The sequence below is a fragment of the Daucus carota genome, chromosome 8, assembly GCF_001625215.2.
Source record: "Daucus carota subsp. sativus chromosome 8, DH1 v3.0, whole genome shotgun sequence".
Classification (NCBI taxonomy): Eukaryota; Viridiplantae; Streptophyta; class Magnoliopsida; order Apiales; family Apiaceae; genus Daucus; species Daucus carota.
Genome location: NC_030388.2, coordinates 27,050,099 through 27,071,390, shown reverse-complemented (window position 1 = coordinate 27,071,390; position 21,292 = coordinate 27,050,099). Strand labels below are relative to the sequence as shown.

Below are 21,292 nucleotides of genomic sequence, written 5' to 3'. Positions count from 1 at the left end.
ATCCTGTCCGGTGGACATGCAAGCAACAGTTTTCAAAGATGAAGTTTTCGGGTTATGATGAAAATGCATAAAAAACGTGGTGTGTTTGATTCATACTTGATAAAGAAACGGAACCTCAATCTCATATATAACTGTTTGGATTAGTTATTAGTTACATGGAATGAGAACTCAAATCCACTCTTGTTGTGTTTCCATATCATTTTCATTTCCAGTTAATCCTCATTTCTGTATCCCTATCTCTATTTCTCATTCTCATTCACAACTTTAATCCAAACGTCTCCAACTCATTCTTCAAATCTGAGAGGTAATCAAAATCCGCTGAAATCGTATAAAATCATCCGCACTGTACCACGAAATGCGATTTTTAATTTTCGTGATATGATTGCAGTTTGAACTTTTCACAAACCGCACGGTGTGGTGTCGGTTGCGGTTTGACATATTACTAGTATAATTCAACCAACACCACACCACAATATTATACACATATAAATATATTAATAACTATCAAATAAAAATATATTATATATCTATATATATTATTTATAATTATCTTATGTACATATTTGTTAATTATTACTCCCTCCATCCCAAATTAGATGAACTAGTTGACTTTGGGCACGTAACTTAAAGTACATTGACCGTATAGTTCCGAATTTTTTTTAAAAAAAATTTCTTTTGTAAATGAAAATTTCATATTTAAATTTTTATTTGCAAAAATAAAATTTCAAAAATAAGTAATGTAGCTATGCGGTCAATGGACTTTAAAGTGCGTGCTCGAAGTCAATGAGCTCATCTAATTTGGGATGGAGGTAGTATTTGATAAATCTCGCATTATTATTTTTTTTTTTTTTTGCCACAAGATACTTAATTTCCCGTATAAACGAATTGTATCATAATACAATAGCCGCAGCCAAGAGTTCCTTTCGTTCATGAAAGTTTACCATCTAACCCTCGGACATGCAAGATAACCGGGGACACTTAGACAATAAATCTTTAATGTTCGATAAGAAAACATCCATAGGAGGTCTGGTTCTACTTTTCATCCTTTATTCATGTCAAGTACCCTGAAAAAATACAATATAAATACAAGAACGTAAGAAGTTTATATAAACAAATATAATAAAATCGATTAAAACCAACATAAAAGAAAAACCAACAAACTAATAATTAAAAAAATAAATATATAAAGATATTATAGAGATTCTTAAGAAATAAGGAAGGTAACTCAAAATTATAATAAGTCAAAAAAAATTAAAAATCTACACCAAAGAGATAATGAAATCTATAAATCTCGCATTATTATTATACTCAATTTGTATGAAATGATTATATTATTATAATATGTTTCTTAGTACTCATATTACTACTACTACTACTACTACTACTACTAATATATTTAGTATGTCTCTTCAAATAATTGTTAATTATTATTCAAACCGCAACCGCATTGTGCTAGCATAAAAATTACTATTATAATTTTTGAAACTGTTTAATATTCTTTTAACTCTCTGTATTTGGTGGGGTGTACCGATACGACCTCAATATTTTAATTAGGCGATTTAACCCTCCAAATATGTGTTATCTAACAATTATCTCTCAAACCGATATAAAGTGATAAAATGTTACATAACGGAGGGGTAAACTTGACAATTCACAATCATTTATTTTGGTATGAGAGTTACTAAGTATGTAACGAATATTTTGATTGTTAAATTGGTCGAGTTAAAACATGAAAAGTTAATCGATATAATTAAGAGTTATAAGGTCTTCTAATTTACTCTGTCTATATCTTTGATTGTTTGCACTAGATAAAGATAACTTTATCATGTCATCAAAAGATATATAGCCAACATGCAAGTTTCTAACATGAAATTGAAATCAACATTGTCGATATAAAGGCTGCACAATGACAATATTTTGAGTGTGACTTAGAAAGTTACTACCTCCATCCCAAATTAGATGAGCTCATTGATTTCGAGCACGCACTTTAAAATCTATTGATCGTATAGCTACATTACTTATTTTTGAAATTTTATTTTTGCAAATAAAAATTTAAATATGAAATTTTCATTTACAAAAGAAAATTTTTTAAAAAAAAATCGGAACTATACGGTTAATGTACGTTAAGTTACGTGCCCACAGTCAACTAGCTCATCTAATTTGGGATGGAGGGAGTATTACAGATTTACAGTTGACATTGACGGTTAATAAATCATTCTTTATCTGAAATCTGAAATTTCATGAATGTGTCCAAATTCTGTAGCTAAGCTTATTACTCCCTCCGTCCCATTTTAACTGCTTTTGATTTTTTTACACGTATTTTAAGATGTTAAAAAAATCACATCTAAACATAATTATTTTTTATAAAATTTATATCAAATAAAAGTTTAGAATTCAAACTTTTATTTGAGATAAGAATTGAAATTTTTTATTGAGTGTAGATATTATTTTTTTACGCCTCAATATACGTGTTAAAAAGTCAAACATCAGTTAAAATGGGACAGAGGGAGTACTATTTCAAGACCCAACAACACTTCACGAGTACTGAAGCATTTACGAGTTCAATATACGAGGGACTTGGTCTTGGTGTCAACCACCCAAAGGCCTGTCCCCTCAAGATAATAACTGTAGATATCATCGGTACTTGACTTGTCTCAGAGTCAACAAGGATTGTTTGAATTGTCTTGCTCTCATTTGCTGTCTGAAAGAAGCTGCATTGAATTGTTCAAGAGTTGATTGTCATCAAGTCACCAGTTTTACTCAAAATTCAAGATGTTGGGAGGAAGATGCAAGGGACAATCTCAAGACCTCACATTTCTGTTTGCCGTTATGTAAGGATTTAAACTTTACCTTCGATAAATGATACTCCCTCCGTCCCACAATGCAAGTCTCTTTTTGGAAAAAAGTTTTGTCTCATAATACTTGTCCATTTTTAATTTCCAATGCAAATATATTGACATTATTTCAAAATTATCATTCTTGAAAATTGTATAACAATTAATAAGGGTTGAATAAGAGTCTACATTCATGCATTTATCATCAGGAGTACAAGTGAGAAAATTCTATCTAATTAATGTTTTCTTAATATGCGTAATTTTTTCAAAAGAGACATGTATTGTGGGACGGAGGGAGTATAACCACCACGTTATTCTGTTAGGTTCTTTGGTCCACTCATTCATTCAAGCTTGAAACCATCCGGATCCATTCAATATCTAGGCACCCATTTGATCCACATCTTTTAGCGATGTGAGAATATTGGGGATTGCAGGGAGTCGAACTCAAGTCTCCCGCCAGATATCATGTTAAGTGATCCTAAAATCTTGAGATGCTGTGAGAAACGCTTACCAGGATCATATGAATTTTTTTGCCCCACAAAATTTTCAATTTTAAAAGAAACTAGAAAAGAGCTGTGCAGAAATTTATTTACGAGGGGAAGGAGTCATATATTATTTCTCTTTCTATCATTATCATGTAATTTGTCACGTAATCTTCCTTTAGTATGAGTAACTAAAAATTGAAGGGCAGGCCTATGTTCCATTGGTAAATTCATATAATTCCGACATCAATAGATTCAGTACTACAAAGAAAGCATGTTTCTTGCTCAAGTATGGGTATATACCATCCTCATGTTCCTCCTCCACCATCCCATATTAATCACAGCTATATCATCTCTTATAGATGATAAGTTTAAGTTCTCTAAGGACAACGAGAGAGCGTCCTGTACAGTGGAGATGCGAACTTTTACTTATAATATTGTAAATTTGACAATGGTTTTATTTGTTATATTAAATATCATCATGTACAAGCTCCGTGAACTTCATGAACCCGAGTATACTGAAGAAGACCTGAATTTTTTGCTAGCATCAGGGGGTATATGTCGCTGTTTTTCACTTGCAGAGATTTTGCTAGCAACAAATAACTTTGATGAGGAGTGTCTAATTGGAAAGGGAGGATCCGCGAAAGTCTACAAAGGAGTGATTGATGATGGAGCGACTACTGTTGCTATAAAGAGATTGAGTTACATTTCCAAACAAGCTGTAGGATCAATGTTTAGGACAGAGATTGAGATGCTTTCCAAGTTTAGGCACAGTCACTTAGTGTCCCTTGTTGGCTATTGTCATGAATGGCATGAAATGATCCTCGTGTTTGAGTATATTTCCCAAGGCACTCTATCTGATCATCTGCATCAAAGTTTTGTGAAAGGTTATGACACCTTATCATGGATTCAACGGTTAAAAATTTGTATTGGAGCTGCACAGGGGTTGGACTACCTTCACACTGGTACTAGCACCAGTCAAAGAGTCATACATCGTGACGTGAAAAGTACTAATATATTGTTGGATGGCAATTTGGAAGCTAAAATAGCAGATTTTGGAATATCCAAGATTGTGGCAACAAATCAGGGATGCACTTATGTGAGTACAGCTGTTAGGGGCACCTTCGGATATATGGATCCATCATATTTTACAACAGGCAGATTGACTAGGAAATCGGATGTGTATGCATTTGGAGTTGTGCTGTTTGAAGTTTTGTCTGGAAGAAGAGCTGTGAATTTAAGTCGAGATGATGAGCAATTAGGTTTAGCTGGATGGGCTCAGAACTGTATCAAACAAGGTAGAATGAATGAAATTATTGATTCTAACCTGAAGATGCAAATTTCAAAAAAATCCTTATTAGCTTTTGTGAAAATTGCATCCCAGTGTTTAAATGCACAGCCTAGTTGCCGTCCAACAATTGCTGAAGTTGTGGTAATTCTTGAGTTTTCATTGGCATTGCAAGGAAATTCAGATGCTACACCAATTAAGGGGGCAATTTATACAGGTTACAGCGGACGATGTTCCACAGCAGTGGAGGTAGTATATGGTAAGAATCACGTCAAGCCATTTGAGATTAATCGTTGGAGGGCAACATTTTCAAGGAAGGTCTGCCAGATTCTCTCAACCTCGATCCGGTCATCATCTGGTTAGTCATCGTTGCACGTGTTGGCGTATTCCTTGAAATATATAATATGGCATTATTTATTTATTTTTTGGACTTAAATAGGTAGTCATTCAGGGACTCACTAGTCACTTATGTACTTCGTACTAGGACGGCAACTAGACCGTGCATTTAAATGATACTTTGTGTTCTTAATACTGTAGCTTCTAAAGTTCCTCTCATCTTATATCAGTACATAGTAATGCTAAAAACAGTAGAAGCGATGGCAGAGTGAGCCAGAAAAAAGCTGGAATATTCACAGAGGAAAATAGCAGAATGAGGATGAACAAAATGGGCATTCTTCCAGATGCACAGGGCCTATTTGCAAATGCAAATCTAAGGATGTTCAGCTTGGCTGAATTGCTAAGTGCCACAAGAGGCTTTAATCCAGATATGATATTGGGTGAGAATTACCATGGAAGGACTTTCGTTAGTTGGCTTGACGAAGACACGCTTGCTCCCTCAAGGATTGGCATTGGAATGTTAGTTGCCATCAAGAGGACCAATTCATATGCAAGACTTAGAATTCTGCAGGTATTTTCTCTTCGAATTTTGTAGCTAATTAGTTTAAATCCAAATATCTACAGAGTATTAAGGGATTTTTCATTATTGAAAGTTATTTCTAGTTCGTCGATTTGGCACTTCTAAGGTAGTTATGAATGATACTATTTCAACATCCATCAAACTATGTTACTTCATGCAACATAACTTTATATATCAATATTAAGGAGAAGTTATGTATTTGAGACTTTTGGTTTCATTAATTTTGTGGTTGAAGGCAGAGGTGGATCTGTGTGGAAGATTTTATCATCCATATGTTCTTAAGCCTCTAGGCTTCTGCTTAGAAAAGCAGGAGTTCCTGGTTGTTTATGAATACACACTGAAGGGAAACGTAGCAAGATACGCTTACAAAGGTGAGCGATGCACATAGAGTTCCAGATGTTGATTAAATACAATCGCCTTCAATATCTAGAAATGTTTTAATTTCAGTGAAGATACATTTGAGTTTAAACTTTTGTAGATTTTTTCCTAACTATTTCTTCATATGTGTACATCTACAAATATGTTAATGCAGATGGGGGGAAATCACTTTCCTGGGTTATTTGGCTCAGAATATTAATAGGAGCAGCTAAATATCTTGATTTTCTCCATTCCTCAGAGGAGCATATCATCTTTGGCGACTTTACACTCTCTAGTATATTGCTGGATTGGGTACATTAAAATCTTTAATCTATGTACTATAACTAAATCTAAAGCACTTACTGAAAGCTAGCTAAAGCTCTTTACTGATATGCTCTCTTTTTGTAATTTATTTTGTCACTAGAATTTCAATCCCAAGATTGGTTATAGTGCAAGTGCAAGATTTGGGCCCAAGGATGGTGGTACGCTTATAACAGGCCTTCCTAATCTAAATGCACAACATTGTGCAGCATCAGAGGGCTATTTTTCTCCAGAATACAAAAAAGCTGGTATCTGTTATTTAATTTCTTACTAAAAATAATATTTAGTAAGTTCTAATGTTCATACTCCAACCAAATAGGTCATTTGAGCTCAAAGAACGATGTTTATGCATTTGGCGTGGTGCTATTGGAAATACTGACAGGAAGGCGGGTGATTGATGTGAACTCGAAGAGTAAAAAGAGAAATTTGGTGAATAAGGCCAGACCTGTTTTAGCATGCGAAAGAAAGGTTAAGGGAGTAGTGAACCCAAAGCTGCTAGAGCGAGAGACATGTCCAAAGGTTGTAAATTCAATTTTATCAGATGTTCCAGCACTAGCATTGAAATGTCTTGATCTTGACCCTAAAAAAAGACCCTCAATGAGACAAGTTTTGGAGATCTTAGAAAGAGTTAATGCCATTATACAGTGAGTGATGTGGGGATTTAAAGATTATGTGTGAGGATAGATCGAATTTTATCAGTGTAATGATATATAATATTAATTAACACTCCTGATTAGAATGCATTATCTTGTCACAAATTTCTTTGAAGGAGAATGAGGTAAATTTGCCCAGATAAAGTAAAATAAATATCATGGAGTACAAGTACAATAGTTTAAATTTTAAAAACTTAATAACCTTCAACCACATATGCAAGCCATCTTCAAGATAGTTCAAGCAATATTAGGTACTTGCATGTGATTTAGCTAAACCTGTTATATATAATTACTGAAGACTCACTAGTTCAGCATAGTTTTGCTTTGTAATGTTGGTTTTAATTGTAAGACTTTATCTTTAGCCTTCCATCATATCTCATTTTAATGAAATATATATTTTAAATCTTGTTCCTTTAATATCTGATTTATTTTGATGACATAAGTTTTCCAGAACCATAATATCTGTGGAACAGTTCCCAGACAAAATAAATTATTAGTTATGCACTTTATATGCTAACTTAAAAAATCATAAGTGAAGGGACTATATTATAACAAAAGAACATTTTCATAAGATCAGAATATTAGATCACTAAGCACAAAAGATCAGTGAAATTTTTTAAATAAATAAAAGAATACAAATTATGCAGAAGAAGTGGTTTACCAGTTGAATTCTCACAGGGATTTGCCTGTTTATATTTAAGAAATTGTTGCAGATAAAGAACTGTTGAAGGATAGCCAAGGAATGTATTAAGCCAAACATATATTCCAAATAAGAGATTATATTGTGACATGCTCTATCTGTAGGTGGATAGATCAAATTTATAAGCGTAATAATATCAAAAATGGTGGTAACTGTTAGAAGAGAAACGGAGTCCTTTTAAATCTCAGCCATGCCCTTGTCAGGTTTCATCGAACAACCTATGGAATTCTTTTCAACAACAATACTTAAGGACTTGAAGAATATTTATGAGTTCAATTTATACATTTTCTCCGCAAACCTCTACATTTAATCTGAACTTTATTCGTTCGTTTGATTTAAATGTCTGCAACTATTTCCCCACAGTTGCTAGTTTGTAAATATTTAGGATTAGCTCATCAATAGTTGACTTGTGGCATTGTCAAAATTAAGGATGCTGTCTACAAGAATTTGTAGCAGTATTGTATTAGTGTGATAATTGAGTTTAAAAAACCTCTAGAAGGAACTAAGAAAAGAGTTGGAAACAACTTTTAATATATAAAAATGAGAAGAAGTATACATGTAAGATCTGTGATAATGTAAATTTTAAAAATGTTGAACAGGTCTGTTCAGAATATAGTTAAAAAAAATTGTGTGACACTAACTTAATTCTTAAGTTCAAAAGGAACTAGGAAAGAGCTGCGCAGAAATTTCTTATACAGGGAGACTGCGTAAGAGGAGTCATGTCTTCCCTCTATCTATCATTATCAGGGAAGTTGTTAGTTACAAGTTACCAGTTTTATCTTGCTTAGCATGAGTCTATAAATATTAAGGGCAGGCCTAATTCAATAGACTATGTTTCGCGGTCACTAGAGTCAGTACTACAAAGAAAACATGTTTCGTGCTCAACAATGGGTGCATACCATCCTCATCTTGTTCCTCCACCATCCAATCTTCATCAGAGCTGTATCGTATGCTGTTGACAATAACGTTAACTTGTTTGAAGACAGCAAGAAAGTGTCCAGTACTAAAGATACGCGAGCTTTTGGTTGTGATATGTCAACTCTGGTAATATTTGTATTCATTATATTGAATATCATCGTCTACAAGCTCTGTGAACTTCATGAAACAGAGTGTAGTGAAAAAGACGAGGCATTTGTGATACCATCAGGAGAAAGATTTCACCGGTTTTCACTTGCTGAAATTTTGCTGGCAACAAACAGCTTTGATGAGAAATGTCTGATTGGTAAGGGAGGCTCCGCGAGAGTCTACAAAGGGATGATTGATAATGGAGGGACTCCAGTTGCTATAAAGAGATTGAGTTTTGTTAACAAAAGATGTGGAGGATCAATGTTCTGGACCGAAATTCAAATGCTTTCCAAGCTGAGACACAGTCACTTGGTGTCCCTTGTTGGTTATTGCGATGAACAGAATGAAATGATTCTTGTCTTTGAGTATATTCCTTGTGGTACTCTATCTGATCATCTGCATCGAAGTTTTGAAAAAGGCTATTACACCTTGTCGTGGATTGAGCGCTTAAGGATTTGTATTGGAGCTGCGCGGGGATTGGACTATCTTCACACGGGTACTAGCATTCATCAAAGAGTGATACATCGTGATGTGAAGACTACAAATATTTTGTTGGATGACCACTTGGAAGCTAAAATTGCAGACTTTGGAATTTCCAAGATTGTCACGGCAAATCAGGGGTGCACTTATGTCAGTACTGCTGTCAAGGGAACATTTGGGTATATGGATCCATCTTATTTTGTGACTGGAAGATTGACGAGGAAATCTGATGTGTACGCGTTTGGAGTTGTGCTGTTTGAAGTTTTGTCTGGAAGAAGAGCAGTTGATTTAAGTCGGGATGATAAGCAGTATAAGCAATTTGGTTTAGCTGGATGGGCACAGACTTGTATAAGACAAGGAAGAATAATTGAGATTGTTGATTCTACTCTGAAGAGTGAAATTTCAAAAGAATCTTTATTGGCTTTTGTGAGAATTGCATACCGATGCTTAAATGGCCAGCCTGATTGTCGTCCTACAATGGCTGAAATTGTGGTAGTTCTTGAATTTGCATTGGCTCTGCAAGAGAATCCAGAGTTTACTCGATTTGAGGGGAAAAGTGGTAGTAATAGTCCACCACATCTCGCAGCAGTGGAGGTGGCATATGGAGAGGATCAAGTGAAGTCGTTTGAGATGAATCGTTCCAGGATAACATTCTCTGGGAAGTTCTGCAGGACCCTTTTAGCCTCAATCCGAGCATTATCCGGTGAGTATGTGTACTTTCTCTTGAAAATATATTCATTTATTTCATCATATTCTAAATTCCAAACTGGTCTTCATAGACAAACTCATATTGTTATTCATATGTATGGACTAATCCGCGACATAGTTCACATCTATAATACCCTAGCTTCCTTCTAAAGTTCATCTCCTCTTATTGCAGTACACACAAATGCAAAGAGATTAAGCTACAACAGGAAAGAAAACAGGGTTGATAACAAATTGAGCCTGAACAAATTAGGTGTTTTCCCTGAGGCAAATAACAGAGCGAGGTTGAACAAAGTTGACATTTTCCCACAGGCAAAGGGTCTTGCGATGACTGCTGATTCAAGGAGGTTCAGCTTAGCAGAATTGAGTAGTACAACGAGAGGCTTTAGTCCGGATCTGATGTTGAGTGAGGGAAACTATGGAAGTGTTTTCATTGGCTGGCTTGATGAAGACACGTTTGCTCCCTCAAGAATTGGCATCGGAAAAGCAGTTGTCATAGTAAGATGTAGTCCAGATCAAAGACTCAGAACTACACAGGTATTTTTCCTCTAAACTTAGAAGCAAATTATCAAATAACTTTAGATTTATAATTTTTTTGAATATTGTGGTTGAAGATGGAGGTGGATCTTTATGGAAGATATAACCATCCGAATCTTGCCAATCGTTTGGGATTCTGTTTAGAAGGCCAGGAATTACTGCTTATTTATGGATACATTCCGAATGGAAGTGTAGAAAGATACGCTTACAAAGGTGAGCACTGAGCAGTACCACTGCATGTTGAGTTCTGCCAGTGATTAATTAAACTGCGATTAAGTATCCTTGACTAGAGACAATTTGATTTTCTGCTGATATAACTGAGGGAAATATAATCAAACTAACTTTTCTTGATTAAGTCTTCTTAACTATGTATATTTTCATACACAAATCTGTTTTGCAGATAATGGAAAATCACTTTCTTGGGTTGTCTGGCTCAAAATATTGATAGGAACAGCACGGTATCTTGATTTTCTCCATTCCTCAGAGGATCATATCATTTTTGGCGAATTAACACCCTCTAGTATATTGCTGGATGAGGTACATGAGATTTAGTAATTCATGTACTGTAATAATTTGTAGAATAATTCTTACTGAAAGCCAGCTAAATGCCAAGCCCCGCCAAAAGGCCGTGACATTAAGCTTTTTAATAATGTTTTGTTTTTCAAAAAAAAATATTTTATCTTATTTTTAGGAATTTAATCCAAAGATCTGTATCCGTGGGAGCTCAAGACTTGGTCCTTCAGATGGTGATACACTAGTAACAGGCATTCCGTGTGTAAATGCACATTATTCTGCAGAATCAGAAGGATATCTCTCTCCAGAATACAAAGAAGCTGGTTTGTTATAACTTATAAGTGTTACTGTTTAATGATCCGAATCCTTAGCAAGTTAATTATCTAATGTTCATACTCCAATGATCAGGTCAGTTGAGCTCGAAGAACGATGTCTATGCTTTTGGCGTGGTGTTACTGGAAATACTGACAGGAATGCGGGTTGTTGATGCTAACACGAGGAATAAGAAGAAGAATCTGGTGAACAAAGCCAGGCCTATTTTAGCCTGCGAAAGAAAATTTAAGCGGGTAGTGAACCCGAAGCTGCTAGAGCAAAAGTACTGTCCAGAGGGTTTAAATTCAATTTTATCAGATGTTCCAGCACTAGCATTACAATGTCTTGATCTTGACCCTGAAAAGCGGCCCTCAATGAAGCAAGTTGTGGAGATCTTAGAAAGAATTAATGGCATTGTACAGTAAGTGCTGTTAAGATTGTTTGAAGATCATATTGTAACATATTATTTGGTGCTTCCACCATAGTCTCATTTGAGTTCTTGTGTAAAATAGTTTATCTGTAATTTTGAATTAAATATTTCTATACAGAGTAAATGATTAAGATGATTAGATCCCAAAACCAGTTCCTGATCTAAAATGATCATCTTTAATATTGTAGTAATATTCTGAAGACCTCTTTTTTATAACAACATAAATATTAATAATATACTCCGTCATCCCAAATTAGATGACCAGTTGACTTTGGGCACACAATTTAAGGTTCATTGACCGCATAGCTACATGATTTATTTTTAAAATTTTATTTTTGCAAATAAAAATTAAAATATGAAATTTTCATTTATAAAAAAAAAATAATAATAATAAATTTCGGAAGTAGACGGTCAATGCATCTAAAGTTACGTGCACAAAGTCAACTAACTAATCTAATTTGGGACGGAGGTAGTACTACTTTTAAGTCGTAAACAATCAATATAGTCAATAGTCAATATCATCTAAGTACAGTCTTACGGGTTCAACAAATTTTATATGATATATCGCATATACAATTAGATATAACCAACTCGCTGAAAATATCCATAAAAAAAAAAAAAGGTTATTTCGGCCAAAACTATAAACACCATTAACCAAAATTCACCATTTAAGATACTCAAACCGAAATGGTTTTGTGACACATTAGGTGCATTAGTATAAATGCAAGCCTGTGGTCTATTCATCTCGTGTGAGGTTGTTATCAAAATATGTGGTTCAATTTTGTGTTGAACTGTGTTCCTCATAAACAAGCTCAGAAAATATCAGAATGGGCCTTACTTCAGTGCTCAGGCTCCGGTCATGCGCTGGTCCGGCATAGCATGACACGTGTGCACCTTCGATTGGATTTCAGGTACTATACCACGTGTTTGTTCACGTGGATGCCTCGTACCTTTTTATCGTCCTTTTCACAGAAGCTCCCACCTTATCTTGTCTTGCCGACAATTAGACAAGTTCACTGATAATGATAAACACTTCATATTCTCTTTATCTCACACTCAATCAATTTTATGGAGTACTCCTCCGTCCCAATGAATTGTATATAGTTTTCTTTTTGGGGACCTTTCATCAATTGTATACATTCCAAAAGTAGTAAATTTTTATAATATAAAATATCATTACACCAACTATTTTCTTCCCCTATCTTCATTCTATAATCATATAAACACTATTACACCACTACTTTCCTCCACTATCTCAAATCTATTATTAAATATAAATGGGTCCTACTATTATATTCACTTTTCATTTAACTTTACTCATTTCTTACACAATTTCTTGGTCTCCGTGTCCCAACCATTTGTATACAAATGACTGGGACGGAGGGAGTATAATTTTTATGTAATATATATTTTAAGAATTTCATAATATAGATTTACTCTCTCCGTCCTCTGAAATGTATATATATGCATTCAACACGGAGGCTAAAAAAAATGTATAAAGTAGTATAAAGTAAGAAAAGTGAATAAATTAATGAAACTTATTAATATATACTCCCTCCGTCCCCCTGAATAGTATACATCGGGGGACGGGGACGCGGCACGGACTTTAATGCTCCTATAAAGTGTAGTTGTGTAATTTATTTTTAAAATTTTCTTTTTCTGAATTAAAGTTTGGATGTTATATTTTTATTCAGAAAAAGAAAATCTCAAAAATAAGTTACGGAACTATATTTTATAAGAGTATTGAAATGCGTGTCGAGCAGTTAAAAAGAAACGTATACAATTAAATGGGACAGAGGGAGTAATTAATAATAGATTTGGAAAAGGATTCAGCTGCTAGTAGAAACTCTATCCTGGAAGTGGGCCATCTATCAGTTCATAACTGGCATCCTTGTCCTTTTAACTGTTCCAACTCCAAATCTCTGTCTTCAGCTATATTTGATTTATTTTTAATGGACAAGTGGGCGGGACATACTATTTTTCTAAATATTTATTTTGTATAGTTTAGATTTGCATTTTTTTTTAGCAGGTATACAAATTTCATTCTGAGCAGTAAAAAATAAAGGAGGGAATCTCTTTCGAAAGGATAGATAATATTTCTTCCGACGTTTTGAAACTCCTAATTTAAGCATTTCCACTAATAATCATAATATTGATAGATATACGGAATTTCATATAAATTTATGGTGTATAGAACATATAATCACATTTAAACTTGGAAACTGAACTATTATACATGTATTTTGTAATATATATAATTGAAAAAGTTAAAATATATGTATTTTTAACAAATAAATTTTGTAAGATTATGCATCCTTATTTCGTTTGATGTTTCCTACCATACGGTTGAATGTGCAAGAAAATTGTCAATATATGGTTTGAAGGCCCAAGATAAAAAAAATGTCTTATTCATATGACTACTTTACCATTTAATTTGTTCGAAGAAAGTGGCATGGAGGCTGTTATTTCATCATAGATTTATTAAATAATTTTTAAATATAAATAGCTTTATTTGATGTGTTAAAACTAAAACATAATAAATTTATTAAATATTTTTAAACAAAGAAATTTCACGGTGATTTAAATATTGATCAACCAATTCATATATATCAATCACGTATAATATAATAATTTCAATATATAATAATTCATATATAATAATTTCAATATATTTTTTGAAAATTAAATATTATATATATATATATATAGAGTTTTACTCCAATAGAAACCTCCTTATTCTAGAAACTAGAAACTATCACTAAATTTCTAAGAGAATATCACTAAATTCTCAAACAACCCCACTTTCTCCTTCTTCTTCTCCAACCGGCCACCAACCCTCCACCCCACTTCCGGCAGCTTCACCCTACCACCCCCGCCAAGTCTCTGCTACTCTCTCCACCTCCATGCCGCCCGACCCTCCATAGCCACCACCTCCATGTCGGCCTCCATTATTTATATCACCACCAAATCCAACCCCCCTCCGGCCTCCACCGCCCCTTCCATTCCACCCCCACCTCCACCTCCACCTGCACCTTCGTCCTCACCTCCACCTCGGTCTTCCTCACCTACAGTACCGTATATCTAGCTTAATGCCGATTTAAATTCCAGATCTTTGCCAAAAATCTGCCGGACAAAGCTAAAGGCTCCTTCCATGTCCACCACCTCCATCTCCACCTTCACCTCCATTATCTCCACCACCGCAACCACCACCTGAATCGGCAACTAGAACAGATTCAGAAATTCTGGGCAGTTTCCGCAAGTTTTCACTAATTCGTGCAACACATATCACTAAATCGTAAAGAGAATATTACTAAATTGTACTGAGGATATCACTAACTTGTATTGGTTTCTAGTTTTTATTTTAAAAGTGGTTTCTATTTGATCATGAGCCTATATATATATATATATATATATGTATGTATGTATATCAATGGGGTTATATCATTGAAACTAGAACCGACTATAAAAACATGCTTCATTATAAGCCCTCCTAGACTTTTCCTATTTTTGAGAAATAAGTCGATTATCTTTTAACAAATTATGAGAATATTTAGATGAGTTTTATATAAGTAAGAAAATAAAGTATGATTAAAATATTTGATAACAAAGTAGATTTGATTTTAACTAACAAATTCAGAAGTCGGTCTTTTAAACCCGGCCAAATATCCATATATATAAGGGATACTTAATTTATACGTCCTTGAACTTCGGCTCATTTTTGATTCGCGTCCTTGAACTAAATTTGTCAATTTATGCATCCTCAAACTTTGTAAATTTCCAATTCAGGTCCTTCCGTCAGTTTTTGACTAACAGAAGTTAGTAATTAGGGTTTTGAAATTGGGGTTTTTTGACTCGTTAATGGATTGTTGAAATTGATGGTATGGGAAGTTTCGGGAGGTCAAACCGAAGAGATTTATGTAGGTTTCAATGGCGGAGGATTGCCGGAATGATGGCCGGAATCAATGGCCATTTTCCGGCCGGCGGAGACATTGCCACCATTCCGGCAATCTTCCATCATTGAAACCTACATTAATCTGTTCGGTTTGGCCTCCCGAAACTTCCCATATCATCAATTTCATCAATCCATGAACGAATCGAAAACCCTCAAATTGAAAACCCTAATTGACTAACTTCCGTTAGTCAAAAACTGACGGAAGGACCTGAATTGGAAATTTACAAAGTTTGAGGATGCATAAATTGACAAACTTGATTCAAGGACACGAATCAAAAATGGGCCAAAGTTCAAGGACGTATAAATTAATTATCCCTATATATAATTACATGGGCCAAACACCGCCGTAATCCGGCTGCAAACAATTAACTTTATTTTGTCTTTCATTTATACTCATGGTAGGATTTGCTTGGTCTAGGCTTTATTTCCAACCACAGTTTAATTAGATGACTACTCGAAACATATCACTCTACATGAAAAATATCTAAAATATCTGTAGTATTAAAATCAAGATATAATGCATGCTTATTTATAGCAGCACTCACATCTCAGTTTATAGCCAAACGAGATGCAGTTGCAAACTAAGGGTCGCTGAGGCTGTCTTTGCCTGCATTTGCCCCTGCACCTGTTCTCCTATGTTTTGGCTGGAGAGACTATTCATCAAGGCTGATTAGGCCATCAGGTGCAGTGACAATTGCAAGCTAAGTCAACTTTGTTTATTCTGCTCTTCACTCATCCGTTGTATCACGTGCTCGTGGCCACACAGTAGATAAACCGATAAACAAAAGCTAAAACTCCAAGTCTGAGGGAGAGAGCTGTAGGTTGCTATAACAGATACTTAAGTAGTTTCCGATAATTGTTATATGTATGCAATGTTTTGCAGGCTGAACGTGTGCGTATGGTTTCAGACATATAGGTTAAGCTTCAGGTTAGTTAATTTTTCATCGAGGTGAGCACTAAGTAATGCATGTTGAGTTTGATGTGGGGTGATATTAATTTCTTATTCAGTATCCTCGGCTAGAAAGTGATGATATTTGATAGAAACACTCTTGTAATTTAGTTTTCTGGTTATGTAATCTGTACATGCAGGGGCGGATCTAGGATCCAAATCTTGGAGACACCAAAAGAATTTTCAGAAAACACTTATATATTTTTAAAATTTTATGAGCGCACTTCTATAATTTTGTAAAATTTAGAATGGTGAAAAAATGTTCAAAAAGATTCTGGGGTGCCTCTTACTAAATCCGCCTCTGTGTACATGTACAAATCTGATTTTGCAGATAGTGAGAAATCAGTTTCATGGGTGGTTTGGCTCAAAATATTGATAGAAGCAGCTCCATATCTTGATTTTCTGCATTCTTTAGAGGATCATATCATCTGTGGCAAGTTTAGGCCCTTAAATATATTGCTAGATGGGGGTACCTTAAATTTTCTGAATTATATATTGTAACTAATCTAAAATCATTTTCAGCAAAAAAACAACTAAATCTCTTTATTAATTTGCAATATTTTGTACAACTAATTTTCGTTAGGATTTCAATCCAAAGATTTGTAATAGTGGAAAAGCAATATTTGGTTCTGCAGATGGGAATAAACTTGTAACTGGTATTACTTAAGTCGCAGGATCAGAAGGCAAATTACCTCCAGAATACAAAGAAGCCGGTCTGTTATTTTCTTTTTTGATTAATGATTAAAGTTCATATTAAGTTGCTTTAATGTTCTAAACTAATCAGGTCATTTGAGCTCAAAGAACAAGGTTTATGCTTTCAGAGTGCTGTTTGTTATTAGAAACACTGACAGGAATGCGCGTGGTTGATGTTAATGCAAGGAATATGAAAAAGAATCTGGTGGATAAGGCGGAGGCCAGACCTGTTTTAGGCTGCGAAAGAAAGGCTAAGAAAGTAGTGAACCCAAAGCTGATAGAGCAAAAACATTGTCCAAAGGTTGGACGTTCAATTTTATCTGATGTCCCAGCACTGGCATTAAAATGTCTCGAGGAGTTGAGGTTGATCCTGAGAAACGCCCCTCTTGTCGAAGTTAAAAATGTAACAATTTATATTTAACTGTAGATATGCATAATTTGATTGTGAATAGTACCGAATATCTTATCTAAACATTGTTGAAGTAGTCTTGCACTGCTGTCCTTGGTATCTATCACTATCACTGGGTTGTTATTTATAATTTGTATTCCTCCTTATAACTGAAATAAATGAAAGCCAGGTCTACAATTATTGACTTTGACAAATGAACCTACAACTGAGTCAATGCCGTTACTGATATGGGATACTGCAGTGAAGGTGCAGTTTTGACAAATAATGCTCTGACGCCTTAAGATTTTAGATGAGTTAAGCTCGTTTTAGATGAGGCTTCCCGTTTATAAGCAAAAAGACCTATACATTTTTATTTAGGCTTGATTTTATGTCCAAACCTTTGATTTCATAGTCAATCAACACTACAAAGAAAACATGTCTCTTGCTCACCAGTGGATTCATACTATTTTACTTATATTGCTTCTCCACTATCCAATTTTCACCGCGGCTATAACATCCCCTGTTGATGACAGGATTAACATCTTAAAGAAAGAGAAGCGAGTTTTTGGTTGTGATAATGTAACTTTGATGATAGTTGTGATCGTTATATTGAATATCATTGTCTATAAGCTCTGTGAACGTTATGAGGCCAAGTATAGTGGAAGAGACCAGATGATTTTGTGGCCAGGGCATATATGTCGTCGCTTTTCACTTGCTGAGATTTTGTGTGCTACACACAACTTTGATGATAAGTGTCTGACTGGAAAGGGAGGCTCTGCCAAAGTCTACAAAGGAATTCTTGATAACGGAGCGACTACTGTTGCTATAAAGAGACTGAATTTTACATCCAAACAAGCTGGACGAGCCGTGTTCTGGACAGAAATTGAGATGCTTTCTAAGTTTAGACACGGCCACTTAGTGTCCCTTGTTGGTTATTGTGATGAGTGGCATGAAATGATCCTCGTGTTTGAGTATGTTCCGGGTGGTACTCTATCTGATCATCTGCATAAAGCTTTTGAGAAAGGTTACTACACCTTGTCGTGGATTCAGCGCTTAAGGATTTGTATTGGAGCTGCACAGGGATTGGACTATCTCCACACGGGTACAGGTATTCATCAAAGAGTAATACACCGTGATGTGAAGAGTACTAATATTTTGTTGGACGACAAATTGGAAGCTAAAATTGCAGATTTTGGGATTTCCAAGATTGTGGCAGCAAATCAGGGATGCACATATATCAGTACGGCTGTCAGGGGGACGTTCGGGTATATGGATCCAGCATATTTTTCGACTGGCAGGTTGACCAGGAAATCAGATGTGTATGCCTTTGGAGTTGTGCTGTTTGAGGTTTTGTGTGGTAGAAGAGCAGTGGATTTAAGCCGGGATGATGAGCAATCGGGTTTAGCTGGCTGGATGGGCACAAAAGTGTATTAAAGAGGGAAGAATAATTGAGATCATTGATTCTAATTTGAATATGCAAATCTCAAGAAGTTCTTTGTTGGCTTTTGTGAATATTGCATGCCAATGCTTAAATAGCCAGCCTAGTTGCCGCCCCACAATGGCTGAAATTGTGGTAGTTCTTGAGTTTGCGTTGGCATTGCAACAGAGGCCAGATGATCTTAAAGGATTTGAGGGGACAAACGCTGATTATGGTGCAAAATATTCCACAGCTGTGGAGATGGTATATGGTGCGGATCAAAACAAGGCATTTAAGATTAATCGGTCAAGGGTAACATTTTCAAGGAAGGTCTGTCAGATACTTTCAGCTACAATCCGCACGTTATCTGGTTAGTTAGTCACTCTGTCTCACTCACTCCCTCTGTGTGTGTTCTCTGAAAAACTAGATTCTTTGGCTAGCCCATTTACTGAACTCCAAAAAGGTTGTTGTACTCCCTAGTCCCCCCCCCCCCCCCCCCCCCCCCCCCCCTTCTCTCCCTCTCCCACTTTCTCTCCCTCTCTCTCTCTCTCTCTCTCTGCTATATAGAAGAATTCCAGATGAATCGGTTTCTTTTTTTACAGGCTCACTACATTATTAGGTTGTTTTTGTTTCTCTGCCTTTCAGTTTTTGATACCCCATCTTCCTTCTAATTTACTCTCCTTTGATTTCAGTACATAGTAATGCTAAGAACACAAGCTACACAAGAAACAGAAACAGCAGGATTGATAAGAAAATGAGACTGAACCAGATCAGCATTTTCCCAGAGGCAAACAATAGAATAAGGCTGAACAAAATTGGCATTTTACCAGAGACAAATAACATAATGAGGTTCAACAAAATTGGATATGTTCCACAAGCAAAGGGCGGCATGGTGACTGCAAATTTAAGGATGTTCACCTTTGCTGAACTGGGAAGTGCAACAAGAGGCTTTAGTCCGGATATGATGTTGGGTGAGGGAAACTATGGAAGGGTTTTCATTGGTTGGCTCGACGAAGACACATTTGCTCCTTCAAGAATTGGCATTGGCATGGCGGTTGCTGTAAAAAGATGCAATTCAAATGAAAGATTTAAAGCTGTGCAGGTATCGTGCTTTAAAATGTTACCATTCTACGTCGTTATAATTATGTGCATCAGAGCACCATTCCTTCGTATTACTGAACTTTACTGGTTTTCTGAATTATGTGGGAGAAGACAGAGGTGGATCTGTGTGGAAGATTCTACCATCCGAATATCGTTAAACTTTTAGGCTTTTGTTCAGAAGGTGAAGAGTTCATGCTTGTTTATGAATACACACCCAAGGGAAACTTAGAAAGATACACTTACAAAGGTAACAAGTCTTGAACTTATTCTGTTCCCTGAGGATATGATCAATGGAAATTGAACAAATATAAACTAAAAACTCAATTTTATGCAGATAGCGGGAAATCACTTTCTTGGGTTGTCTGGCTCAAGATTCTGATAGGAGCAGCTCGATATCTTGCTTTTCTGCATTCCTCAGAGGATCGTATTGTTTATGGCGACTTCAGGCCCTCTAATATATTGCTGGACGGGGTAAATCAGAACTTCATTTTATGTACTTCATATAATTCTATAACAATCCTTAAAAAAGGCTGGTAAGTTCTAATTTTGATGATATGTATCGTATTATCAGGATTTCAATCCAAAGATGTGTGATTCTGGACATGCAAGATGTGCTCCAGATGATGCTGATTCCTGTTCTGATGTTCGTACTCCAAACATTCAGGTTGCCTGAGCTCCAAGAACGATGTTTATGCTTTCGGTGTGGTGTTACTAGAAATACTGACAGGAATGAGAGTGGTCGACTTCAATGCCAGGAATAAGAAGATGAATTTGGTGGATAAGGCGAGACCTGTTCTAGCCTGCGAAAGAAAGTTTAAGACAGTAGTGAACCCGAAGCTGCTAGAGCAGAAGTACTGTCCAAAGGGTGTAGAGTCAATTTTATCAGATGTTCCAGCACTTGCATTACAATGCCTTGATCTTGACCCTGAAAAACGCCCCTCAATGAAACAAGTGTTAAAGATTTTAGAAGATGTTAATGCCGTCACAAGATAAGTGGTTTTTGAGATTGTATATGAAATAAGAAGCATGTAATCAATCATTTCACTAAGTAGAGAAAATTCCATGTAATAATTTTTTACTTCTGATGGCCGAATTATACTCCGTTTGTGTCATAGGAAGTCGAACCCGAGCCCTAAAACATAAAATGTTTCTCAAAGATAATTAATTTAAAGCATGTCACTATTTAAACCACAAGATAT

At 35.4% G+C, this 21,292-nt stretch overlaps 3 protein-coding genes across 7 annotated transcripts; all 3 read left to right on the top strand.

Moving 5' to 3' along the window:
* Positions 1-2,495: 2,495 nt before the first annotated feature.
* Positions 2,496-6,941, top strand: LOC108197593 (receptor like protein kinase S.2-like). Its single transcript, XM_064083815.1, has 8 exons — positions 2,496-2,509; positions 2,551-2,831; positions 3,868-4,962; positions 5,171-5,511; positions 5,756-5,891; positions 6,053-6,189; positions 6,302-6,446; positions 6,518-6,941. The coding sequence occupies exons 1-8, from the start codon at positions 2,496-2,498 to the stop codon at positions 6,844-6,846; spliced, it is 2,478 nt and encodes an 825-aa protein (XP_063939885.1). The 3' UTR covers positions 6,847-6,941.
* Positions 6,942-8,242: 1,301 nt separating this feature from the next.
* Positions 8,243-21,164, top strand: LOC108198895 (uncharacterized). 2 transcript variants are annotated; one of them, XM_017366667.2, is made up of 6 exons: positions 8,243-9,799; positions 9,977-10,338; positions 10,416-10,551; positions 10,739-10,875; positions 11,030-11,174; positions 11,260-11,821. In XM_017366667.2, exons 1-6 carry the CDS (start codon positions 8,422-8,424, stop codon positions 11,586-11,588), a joined length of 2,487 nt encoding a protein of 828 aa, XP_017222156.1. In that variant the 5' UTR covers positions 8,243-8,421; the 3' UTR covers positions 11,589-11,821. The 2 variants fall into 2 exon arrangements, with proteins under 2 accessions (XP_017222156.1, XP_063939563.1); XM_064083493.1 differs by lacking the exon at positions 11,260-11,821 and adding an exon at positions 20,758-21,164 and having other exon boundaries at positions 8,245-9,799.
* Positions 16,070-19,281, top strand: LOC108199739 (putative receptor-like protein kinase At5g39000). Of its 4 annotated transcripts, XM_064083500.1 has the most exons (4): positions 16,080-16,227; positions 16,429-16,473; positions 17,130-17,207; positions 17,279-19,281. In XM_064083500.1, the coding sequence occupies exon 4, from the start codon at positions 18,011-18,013 to the stop codon at positions 19,007-19,009; it is 999 nt and encodes a 332-aa protein (XP_063939570.1). In that variant the 5' UTR covers positions 16,080-16,227; positions 16,429-16,473; positions 17,130-17,207; positions 17,279-18,010; the 3' UTR covers positions 19,010-19,281. The 4 variants fall into 4 exon arrangements, with proteins under 4 accessions (XP_063939569.1, XP_063939570.1, XP_017223179.1 ...); XM_064083499.1 differs by having other exon boundaries at positions 16,070-16,473; positions 17,316-19,281; XM_017367690.2 differs by having other exon boundaries at positions 17,130-19,281.
* Positions 21,165-21,292: the final 128 nt, after the last annotated feature.